The sequence below is a fragment of the Excalfactoria chinensis genome, chromosome 9 (genome assembly GCF_039878825.1).
Source record: "Excalfactoria chinensis isolate bCotChi1 chromosome 9, bCotChi1.hap2, whole genome shotgun sequence".
Lineage (NCBI taxonomy): Eukaryota > Metazoa > Chordata > Aves > Galliformes > Phasianidae > Excalfactoria > Excalfactoria chinensis.
The window spans coordinates 10,660,727-10,672,927 of NC_092833.1; the positions used below are offsets into that span (position 1 = coordinate 10,660,727).

The 12,201-nt window shown below is 43.7% G+C and overlaps 1 protein-coding gene across 9 annotated transcripts in view; it reads right to left on the reverse strand.

Moving 5' to 3' along the window:
* Positions 1-1,520: 1,520 nt before the first annotated feature.
* The window catches only part of LPP (LIM domain containing preferred translocation partner in lipoma), a 301,297-nt gene continuing 290,616 nt past the window's right edge, over positions 1,521-12,201 (reverse strand). For all 9 annotated transcript variants that reach the window (XM_072344422.1, XM_072344423.1, XM_072344424.1 and 6 more), the window contains 3 exons: positions 6,910-7,088; positions 4,449-4,569; positions 1,521-2,456 (listed from right to left, as the gene is read on the reverse strand). In XM_072344422.1, coding sequence (XP_072200523.1) covers positions 2,328-2,456; positions 4,449-4,569; positions 6,910-7,088 — 429 coding nt within the window. In that variant the 3' untranslated portion in view covers positions 1,521-2,327. The remainder of the gene's footprint in view (positions 2,457-4,448; positions 4,570-6,909; positions 7,089-12,201) is intronic.

Sequence of the window (12,201 nt, forward strand, 5' to 3'; positions counted from 1 at the left end):
CAGTGTTCCTGTAGGGTTAATTCAAACTGGAATCGCTCACTAGTTGCATGAGTTTTTGACTGCTGTGTGAAGGGGCTGCCTGTAAAAAGCGAGCTCAGAAGAATCTTACGTGCCACGGTTCAGGGAGCAGGAGCCCAGATGGAATCTGGCAGGAGTCGCCCTGCAAAAAATTCTGTTTATGTCTGAGGCAGTAAAATTCTTGAAGGCCAGGGCAGAAATCTAGTATAAAAAGGCAAAATGCTTCAGTACAGCCGCTATGGTGGAGAATGATTTCTTTTGCTTAATGATGCCACCCTTCTACAAAGAAGGATTCATTTTGAGCTGTGAATTTTGGGAATCTTCCCTGACACCAAAGGAGTTTGCCAACATACAAACCATGTGAGAAACAGAGGTTTCAGATTGGTATTTCTGTATTTGAATTTACTGTATGCAGCAAAAGCTATTACAGTTCACAGTGCTCTCCCATAGAGGTTAGTGCTAACCTGCACCGTTTGCAGGAGCTGCAGGGACTATCTCAGTTTTTCTTTGTTTTCTATCAGTCCAGCTCATCTAACTTTTTCTTCTTTTCCCCCAGCAGCAGGGTAATTGTATCAAGCTTTTGTTATAGAGACTGAAGATGAAAGCACCACATTTGCATTGTTTTTCAGTGGGCATATGACAAACTTCTCCCGATACTGTTGAAAAGTGCCAGTTTGTCACTAATAGGATCAATCAGCCCGCAACTGTTTCAGTTCTGCTTTTTAATTTGTTAAGCGCAAAGAAAGGTAGTCTCTTTGATTACATCTGCAAATAAGATATTAATGTCAATTCAGTGATACGAAAATTACTCCCTCACTGTGTAATTTGCACCTTACTTATTATGGGTTTCATGAACAAGAACATTATAGCTGCTCAGAGTGAGCCACGAATTTATAATTTATTTTCTTAATTAACAAAATGGAAAAAAAAATAAAATAATAATAATAATAATAAAAGCCCACAAACACCAACATGACAAAAAGAAAGGTTATCTCTGCCCAGCTTTTTATTTACCTTGGCACGTGTATTACCTCTGGACAGAAGATGAAAGTGCTGCTCCTGGCCCAGCACTCTTCTGCAATGACATTTCACCAGAGAGGAGTAATAAGTGGCTGGGATGAAAATGAAAGAAAAAAACCCAAACATTTGCTTTTTTGGGATGGCACAGAGAAGGGTTTAACACCTTCTCCAGCTTTAAGACAAAAACTGAACAACTGCACGGTTCTTTTGCCGTTGTTGGAATAAAATACCTTTTCCAATGGGAGCTCCAGATCATGCGTGTTCACTTCAGAGAGACATCTATCCCTGATTCAGTTCCTGTGACAGCTGAAGGAAAATCCTCTCATTTCAATAAACAACAGAACAAGACTCTGGTGCTTAAATATCTACCCAGAAGCCAGCACAGCCATTGGTCCCACTATAGCAAGTAGCATAAGATTTTTTTGAGCATCGCTTTGCACTGCAATTCTATGGAGTCTTTTTTTTTTTTTTTTTTTTTTTTTAATTTAACCACTGGGATTTTTAAAGAGTGTTTCCAGCCTCAGATCCTTAAAAGACCTTCTCAGCAGACACGATTGGCTTATACCTCTAGTAAATCAAAAGCACATTGTGTGTGTGTGTGTGTGTGTGTGTGCAAGCTCACATCTTTCTGTGACTGCTCATATACTGTGAATTGGAAGCATCACTACTGAATAAGTTTATGAAATAGCAAAAATATAATTCCATAAGAAAAAGAAAAAAACAAACCCAAACCTATAGAACTGGAAGGGAATGGAGGCAAGCAAGGACCTAAGAAGAAAAACATAGACAACAAATCTATGTCTCAAAAAGCTCAAGGTCACATCTGCACTCTTAGGTGCAGTGCTGTCAAAGTTGCATTGCTTGGGTCATAATGAGGAGTGCTAGTTCTGCTCTCATCTTCTGTGGCTGTCAAGCCACTTCTGCTGGTGATCCATTAAAATCAAAGAGAAGATCCCCATAATTGATCGGGTTTCCAAAATGACTTGGAAAAAGGAACTAGCTCAGCCACATTTCACCAGTTCAGACCTTCTTCCACAGGCAGATAACTTTGCAGCTGGTGGTCTGACTCGCCACCCTCTGGAAGACTCATGTCTAAGTTAGGTACCTGTTGCAGACAGTCTGAACGTGGCCACAGAACCGCCCTCTTGCTCCAAGGCCTTCCAGTTTTACTTTTTAAAAACAAACAAACAAACAAACAAACAAAGATTCAGGCCCTAAGATGGAAAGAAATCATGCAAAGCTTGTGCAATTCCCCCAGCAGGCATCCTGGGGAGGGTCACAGTTGGAACTCAGAGATCAGTGCTGGCCTTGGCGGTCAGAGCCTGGATCCGAGCTGAGTTGCAGGTCTTGCAGAGGATGTGCCCGTCCAGAGGGTAACAGCCCTGATTGTCCCCCTCAGACAGGAGGCCGCCACAGTCCTAGGAAACCAGCAAACAGAGTGAAATAAGAAATATGAACCACGTTACCTGAAGAATCTATTAGGCAAAGAAGCTCTCCTCACTCTCCACCTTGTAACAGGATCCAGCCTGAGTCAGCACAAAGCATGAAGCTGAGGCATGTGATGACTTTCATGATTAAGACATTTCTCAATAAGAGACAATGCTGCAGAGAAGATGGGTTCCCAAGCTGTCTGCTGAATTTAATCCAATTGAAAATAAAAGGAGATTACTCCCTTCACATTTCTGAGGAAGGAAAGGTCTTTAGCACTGGAGAAAGCATGAAGCTAAGCACAGATTTATTATTGCAAAAAAAGATAAAAAGGAAGCGTCCCTGGAAAGGAAGTTTGGTACTAATATCTGACTACAGGTAATCTCCTTTGGACGAGTTGATGCCACAAAACTGCAATATCCTCTTCTCAGGGGTGACTGCTAAGCAAACTCCCTGCCTGTCACCCATGACCAGAACTGTCACCTGTGTTTGTATTGCAATTGGTGCAAAAGGTTTTGGCTGAAAAGAGGATATCGCTGAGATAGGAAGAGAAGAAATCTCACTGTAAGGCCCCAAACCTGCCCCAGACACCTCAGCCTCATGTAGAGCCAAGTATAGCTGCTGGGAACACTGGGAATTACTCCTCCAGATGCGATCAGACAATCATTTGGGAATGAACTGCTGATGGAGCTGCAGTGAGGAGATTACAGCTTGCTTAGAAGCCGCATCTCTTCACCATAAATCTGTGTTTGTAAATACACCTGGCAAGGAAATGGTAGGAAAAAAATAATATTGCTATTGTTGCACTTGAGATAGTTGAGACGCATGGAGGTGAAGGCCAAAACACAGAAGGATTTTTAGACATTGCAAAACGACTGCTGTACCTTACTGACCTGGGAGTCCGGCTCATTTTTGTTGTCTCACTGACATGCAGTGCCTTTGAGAGCTGCATTATGCAGAGATGATAGCTTAGCAATCTTTGGACCACATGAGCATGTAAGGTCAAGTCTGCAGCAGTTCAGTTGCCCATGAGATGATGGCCTAAGCTAATAATGTACTGATCCACAATCTACGCTGGACTTCAAGGAATTGTGTGCCTGTGTCCTCTGACATCCATGTGCACGAAGCCCAGATACCTCAACAACATCCTGTATGATGAATTAGGCTCTGCAAAATTCAGTGTATGAATGCCCAAGTGCCTCACAAAAATTAGGCCTAAGTAATGGGCTGAACCCTGGAAACTAATGACAGGCTGAAGCGAACCAGATGCCTCAAGTCTCAGCCTAGACCTGTAAGCCTCAGTCCATCCTTCTTTCCAGTTGGTTATTAAAACCTGCAACTGTGACAAGAAATACTTTCGGTCTCATTTTCTTACTCTGCCATCTGCCTGATATATTATCCAGCAAGTAACACTTGCATTGAAGAATTCTTAAAGGTTCCCTAACACAGCTGTTCCCACATGTTAATTGCTTTAAGGTGATTTTTCTTCTGTCTTCAGATTCTTACCATCAAAATTATATGAAGTGTGTAATGAAACTGAACAGGAAAGTACCACAAAAAGCACTGCACAAAACAAGAATGATCATGTTTATGTGTCCATTAAAATTCTTCAACCCAGAGCCATATGTTGAGTTTCCTGTACAATCTTGCTCAAATTCTAACAGGCATAGCTTTCATTTTACAAATATAAACACGAGCAACATTTGTGTCCAAGCTATAATTTATGATGTTCTCAAATATTAAGCTCTAATTAACTGAGTCACATTCTCTTGCTCTTCTAATGAACCTGTTATAAACAAGGGACCTGATTTTCTTCTCATTTGCGCTGATATAAATGAGGAAAAATTCCTTGCAGTGAAGTAATTTGATAGTAGAGACAGTGTATGTTACAATACAGTATGCCTGTTCTGTGTATAACATAAGGCAGTGATGAAATTATACCAACCTTTGATTTCTCTCCTTCATGCGATTAGAATACTAACCTCACACCTGTAGCACTGGACATGGAAGTCACGATCCAAGGCGACAATGCGTACAGTCTCCTCTTGTCCTGGGGCTGGCATGATGGGCTCCTTACACACTGAACATCTCGGTGCAAATTTCCTAGGGAAGGAAGAGACGCAGATTATAGTGCCTTCACTATGTGATAGGGCTGGCTTGACTCAGGGTCACTTCAGAGATCAAGAGGAGCACAGGCCTCTTCTTCCCACCTTATGTTGCTCACCATACGCCCTTCTGCCTAATTCGCTACGTTCTGGTTTTGTACTCTGCAGCTGCCTATGAGAAGTAGTGATCTCTGATTCCAGGTACGTGGGCATCAATGGGAACATTTAGCCTGTGATGAGTCATTATTCGCTGTTTTGGTTCAAAACCTTTGGGTACCAAATCCCTGGCAGCAGTTTCTCCTCACAAAAAAAACCAAAACAAAAACGAAACCAGAAACTTGTACATACAGAATCTGCTGCAGTTTAATGAGAGCTGGGGTCACGGGCTACACAGCGACAGAGGGCAAATGCTCGTGGCACACATCAGAACACAAGGAGATCAAAGACCCTTCTCCTCTGAAATGCCTAAGAAAGACTGACTCTGCCACCCAGTCTGTCACACAAACCACCCCAGAATTAACTAGCTTAGAAAAAAAAAATAAGATCTATCTGTACTAGGAATAAAGAAAAATATTAATTTCACTGGCAGCAGATGAAAGATGCCTGTGTAGCTGCGATCTAACACAAAAATGAATTAAACAGTGGCAATAGCGAGTGCTCTGAAAAATAACTTACATGGATCATGATATGACCGGAGCTGTAATCGCAGTTAATTATATGCTGCTTCGTGCAGGCGCTTCCTTGTGCCATTTAGCTCAAATGTGGTGTTTAAAAATACTTCACCATTTCTCTGTCCAGGCCGCTGTGGGTAATTCATTATAAGCCAAATATTAATTCCAGCGACCCAGAAATGACTCTTGCAGATTTCAAGGGATGCAGATGCGCTTCTGCGGGCCCCGGGCTCAAGAGGTGGCTAAGAGACAGTGTGGACCTCAGGTATAGTTCTGTTATCAAAACAGTGCACCAGATGTCAAGCACTCAACTTCCAGACCAGGAGGAGGGCATCACTGACCGATTAAAATGGGACTGGCCAAAGTACTGCTAAACATGTGGAAGCTTAAGGACATTCTGAGTGTTTCATTAGATCTTCTGCTGCTCCCATTATCTTCCCCCCTCAATCTTTCACTCAGCAATTTCATGTCCTTTGCCTGGACTGACAGCCTCCCACTTCCTGCTCTCAGAGCTGTAAGATCCAAATCTATTCACAGCCAAAGGACTTTAAGATGGGCCAGCAGCTCTTGCCCCCACTCTTTCTCCTGAAGGCTCCAGGAGTTGGGAAAGAAGCAATCTCCAAATCTTAAGTGGGTTGGAAGGAAATTTTTCAGGAGCATGACTGATGCTTTAGCCTTACGTTGAGCCTCTGCTCAGGACCAAATTTTATCTTACACATGACTGCTGGCACAGAAAAGCGAGAGAGCACACAGCCGCCTCAGCACCTGTCAATTAACCCAACTTATCTGAGCTACAGGGAATATCCTCATATTGGATTTTAGCATGCAAGTTGATTGTGGCAGCTTTCCGCTCTGTCAAAATCAGTCTGCTTCCCTGAGCTTTCAGGCCCACACACTGATGTCACGAGGCTCAAATTAAGTCTACCCTCTTGGAAATTAAGAGATAAATGGTTGAGATGTAAACTCGCATTTGTCAGTATTGATTTCCTCTTTTAATTGAGGGGTGTAACGTGTCTGTCTTTTCCATACAGTGGAAACATTTGTGCTCTGATTATATCTACATGTCTTCCTTAGATGTGATGATGGGGGTGGCAGCAACAGAACTGCCTTGCAACTATATCTTTCAACTTACTTTAAATGGCAGTTTCACCATAAATTATTAGCAGGGCTGTATTTTTAGCAGCTTTAAAAAGCTAATTAGCAACCAGAAACAAGAGAAACTATGAGTGTCTTGTGGCCACCTAGATCCCTCTAGCTGGTAAGCAAACACCTGCTGAGTGCAACAACACAGGACCTCTCTTAATTGCTCAGGTGGAAGAAAGGGAGAGACACTGATGTGGAAGCACAGGTACAGCCAAGGAGAAATGTGCACGTGCTGAGCTCAGGGAAGACAGGGAGGAGTGCACAGCATTTTAAACAGATGAGCACAGAGGTTACCCATAAATTCGGATCTACATAAGACAGAGATAAAGCATTACCAGCCACTAACCAGTTAATCTTGCATGCCACACTATCCCTGATTGAAGCAAAGCTGTGATTACTTCATAGAGTCTTCAGAGGAAGTGGCAGAGGGCTCATATCTTTCTGGACACTCAGAGAGAATAAGGAGTGTTCTTATGGATAAAAGAGATAGACAGTAAAGCCACTGAGAGCAGCTTGGGCCGTACTTATGGAAATCCTCGATGCAGTGGATGTTCCCACTGGCATCCACGGTGAAGGGAATCCCATCCAGGCTGAGATGGCACATGACACAGGTGAAGCAGTGGGGATGGTAAGCCTTCCCGGTGGCTCGGAGGATCCTTTCCATGATGGGCTTCGCGCATACACTGCATTGCTCCAGTGTGTTCTGCAAACAAAACATACACAAGCAGGTGTGAGCTCCTTCATAGCAGGATGTTTATAAAGGTCAGCTGGGCTGGAGGCTGCTGCTACTCTACTAAGCAGCTTTAGGTGCTTTCATTTCTAGGTAGGTGCAATACAATCAACAAAGAGCATGTTAACAGCATGGGGCCTGGGACAAGCCTTTAGTATTACATGAAAATGCAAAGCAGTGTAATCCCTGGGAGAAAAATCACAGCCTTCTCTCAACGGCTCTGAGAAATGATCAGGGATGACCCATCAAGTGGATGTATCTGAGATACTGAAGCTTCTGCAGCCAAGAACACAGGAGGAAGTTGTGCAGCCTGAGTTTCTGCATGTTTGCCTCCATACTGCTGAGTCTGAATGACTTTTTGCAGCTGAGTTATCAGACAAAGCCTCCATGAAACACAGTGCAAAGCTTTAGCTCACGCTCCTGGGGATCTACAGAGACACCCTAACTACTCCACCCTAAGGAATCTTCAACTGTTTGGTAAGTAAACCTTAACCTTCCTCTCCCAGCAGGAAAACTACTGTCAAGTCCTAGGAGTAAACAAGACAGTGCCAGGAACAAAAGCACTGCATAGGCACCAGTTCAGGATGACTTCATGGGATCATTTATCTCTGCCTCCCAATGTTTGAGATGATGACTAAAATGCCATTTCCAAAGCCATACTCCTGGCCTTACAGGTATGTCAATCTCACAGGTGTGCCAGACTGCTCCTGAAGCACTGGAGCCAATAAAACGCCCTTCAAATGGGCTACAATGAGCAATTCATCTCATTTCAACTCTCACTCACCCCTGCAGTTGGTTATAGAAACACCAGTGTAGTTTTGCTTCAAATAGCTGCCCATGAGACACTCCAGCCCTTCTGACACCAGCTGTGCAAGTTGCCATTTCAAACCAAGTACCCAAAAAGCACATCCCATGAACCAAAGGTGCAAAACACAGACTCTGCCAGTAAATCTATGGCAACAATTTGGGTCATTTAAATGGAGTTTAGGAGAATGATTTTCACTCACTGTCCTTGCTTGACGCACCTGGAGATATCAAATGTTATCAGCTAATGTTTGAATCTTGGATAAGGCAGAATACCTATGGTTATAATACTGATTATGACTGAGATACACAGATATGAGGACAGGAAACAAATAACACATTTAATGGGACAGAAACAGAAAAAGCTGATGAAAGGCAGATCATGTTGACAAACAAAGGAAGGCTGAAGTTCTTCTTTTTCCTCATGCAACAAAATTCCCAGGGAAAATAGTACTCTGACTGACCACACTGTTATTGCTTTTTTGAGCCAATATTCTCAGGGGCAATATCCAGTTCTTACATGTACAGCCAAAATCAGGGGATGAATCACCCAGGAGCTCAGACAGGTTACTTCTACACTCACACATACTTATTGGATGTTATCTCTGGGCTGCAAATCACTGGTAAGATACAAACGTATACACACAGGTTCATATCGGAAGATCAAAAAGATTGGTTCTGGAAAGCTTGATATGAAAAGTCTTGAACTGAAACCCATATGAGAACCGCCTAACACATTTGTGAAGAGAACGCAGCCAGACTAGCACTGGTTTCAGCCTGGATTCTGCTTTATGCTTTGTAATAATGGGCAGGAAAGAATTATTGCTGGCCTTTCTGTCTGGTTGCTGTCACCATCATCATCACTGTAACAGTAGCTGGTATGCCAGAAAAAGCAAGGTCAATAATTTTCCACTTGGAGGAATAACCTGGCAAATATACCATTTTGCTTTGCATAAGCAGATCACATCATCTCAGTCCATATCCCTGCTGCTTTATCTGTACCACCACGGAAGGAATGCCGCATACCTGCAGATGCCTATGGAAGACTGCATCACTCATAAAAGGCACCATCTATGACAACTTGCGGGTACTGAGCATTTACCTCACCAAGTCATTGCTTGCTTTGTTTCCAAGAGCTGTCAACAACAGAGGCCAAGGGCAAATGAGAACAGGACGAACAAAGCACAGCAGTTCCTCAGGACATGCTCCCAGCCTTCAGCAATTTCTGGCTTAGGGCTTCCTGAGCCACAGCTCGACCTCTCTGTTTAATAGCCTCGAGTGGATGTTCCTCCCATGAACTTTCCTAATAGTCTTCTGAATTCCCATAAACACTAAGCACCCACAACATAACCAGGAATTTCACAGCTTACTTGCATATGGAGAGCTGCTCTGCTGACAGCAAAGCTGAGCACAATCAGCCTGGTACTGTGAGCAGAGCAGAAACCAGCAGCTGCAATCCATCCCCAAGCAGCATGGCCTGGAAATGCTCTCACTATAGATCCAGTGCAGCTCCTACTCACACAGCTCAGAGAGACAGAGTTCAAGCTGCAAGGGATCATCCCAGCCATCTTGTCTGACATCTTGTGTGATGCTGGCTTCGGTGGGAGTTTTGCAGTGTCCATAACAGCAGGCAATCATGTTTCTGGATTATGCCTTCAGAAAACACGAGTCTTCTGCTCCCAAATCACAGCTCAGTTGCACCGTTTGACATTTTCACAGCATGACAAGCATTTTAAATTAACCAACTCTTGATTAAACCTTCTGTACAATCCAAAAATCAGACCTGAGAAATTAATTCTTTTCATCCTTCCAAGTCTGTACCAGTGAGGAAAAACAAAGTCATTAGATTCAGACTCCAGTTCACTCCCTGTCTGGGAGTGTATTTGCTTAAGCCTCGTTCCCTGCTAGATCCCTGGCTCCAACCCTTCTCTTCAAGGTGTTACCACACGATGCCAAAGGGAAAGCTTCCTTGACTCACACCCATTTGACATCAGGTTGCTGTCAGGCAGGATTTGGCCTGCGGAGCTAACAGGGTTTTCTTTGATTCTGTAATCAGGTTATCCCACATGCCTAAATGCGGCCCCAGAAGCTAACAACCTGCACAAAGGTATTTCTGCACATTATGAGAACGGCATCACTCTAGGATTTTAGGTTTGGCTTCTCGATTTTGCTCCCTTTTGCTGTTTAGCTAACTCTCCTAGCACCTCCTGCAAGTTTCAGGCCTTCACAAAGCCAAAAAAGGATGAAGAAATATAAAACTATGGCATTGATGTTTACCTTTTCTCCTGAGCTGCCACTGTCAGCCCCAGGGTGCATCTGATGAGCTTACACAGAACAACAGAGTACGGCATAGAGAAGAAAGATAAGAACCAGCTATGGAACACCAGACATAGGTGCTGTAGTCAATTCACGTCATAAGAGTACAGTCCACCAGCCCAGGATGGGCTGAGGGGGAAGTTTACCACCACTTTCCCAAAGTTTTGGTTAAGAGGCAGGTAGTAGCCTTCCTTATTAAGACACTTGTGTCTCCAAATCTAATTTCTGAAGGCCAAAAAAGAACATCTGACATAATAATACATTTCTTAGTGGGAAAGCTAGTCCCACATTGAAGACTGAGTCTGGGTCTAAGCCTCTTGTGAACACAACTGCTCACCCACAGCAAAGAAGGATCTCTCCTGGGGTGAATCATGGAATCATAATGGGCAAAGGAGACCTCTAAGATCACCAATCCCATCCCACTGACCACATCCCTCAGTGCCACACCTCCAGGGTTCTTGAACACCTCCAGGGACATTGACTCTCCCACCTCCCTGGGCAGCCTGTGCCAATGCACCACTGCTCTTTCTGTGAATAGATTTTTTCTAACAGTCAACCTGAATGCACCCTAATGTATCTGTAAAGAGGAATCAACCCAAGCAAAGATACACTAAAACACAGAAAAAGAGCAACTGAAATGAGCAGGATATCCACGAGCAGCTTGTGGGTAAAAACTTGCAGACTTAAACAAATGCAGCCCTATCGACAACAAAGACTGAACATGTATTTGATATTAAGTGGTGAGGAAACTGTTGAAGAGTCTCCCTATAGCAACACTTGGCCCCTCGGAAACAGCAGACACCAAAGGGAGTTGCTCTGCAGATGGTGGGTTTAAACGTGGGAAACAAAGTGAGATTTCAGGCTGCTGGGAAACACTTCTGGGGTGCAAGAGCCATCAGAGACTGAAAGTGGGAAGTGGTTGAATCCCCTCCTGAAAACTTAACATCCCAGATGGAGAGCTGGCAAACAGCTTCAGGAACTGAGCTGCGGTGACAGGCAGGCAGAGTGCAGAGCATCCTGCTTTCCTAATGCTCTAGGTAATAACCCCCAGGACCAAATTTTGGGTGACAGCAGTAACTCACAAGATGGTGCAGCAGAAGGACCCTCCCACAATGACCTAGCAATGAATACAGAAGAGAAATCACAGAGATTACTCATTGCTTCTGATGTACTGGCAATTCATCTGGAGCACTAATGAGCACAACCGCTCCTGCACCGTGAGCAGCAGACAGAGCAGAGCTCACACACAAGGACATGAGGATGGGCTCACCTGTTTTGCCGGGAAAAAGGAGGTAAGTTGCTGTTATAAATTATATTGGCAACTCATGCACAGAGACATGAACTTGCTTTGTGAGCACTGCAGAAGAAACGTTTTTGGAGGGACTGCACAGAGGAGATGGTATTGGCTGCGGGAACCAAAAGTGACTGTTGAGCTAAAAACAGGCACACGGTCAACTGCTGTAGTTGAACTGTAACTTAGTAAAGTGTGGTAAGTGAATTGCTTTAAATCTTGTGACTCCGTCCTTCATTTCCTCCAACTGTGAGGAGAGAGGAGCGGGAGACATTTTCCCCATCGTGGGATGAATTTTGAGGCTTGAAAACATTTCCATACTTAAATGAAGACAGTTAAGTGAAGACAGAACGCTTTAATCTCAAAACGTCTGGTGAACGTATAAACCCCAAATTAGATCAGGTCAGTTGAAACACTGCACTTCAAATGGTTTCATTTAGGTTTTGGGTCTGAAACTATACAGCTCCATTATAAGTTAAAATATAAAGCAGATATCGGTGGAGGGGTTAAGGGTCAAGATTTAATTTCAACATTTTCAAGACCTTTTTTTTTTTTTCCTAGAAAAGAAACATTCAAGACCAAGACCCCATTTCCCTTCCCAAAGGCGCCAGCCATCCCCTTACCTTACCAGCTGGATACACGATGAGCTCTCCTTACCTCCCCCAGCTCTCAGAG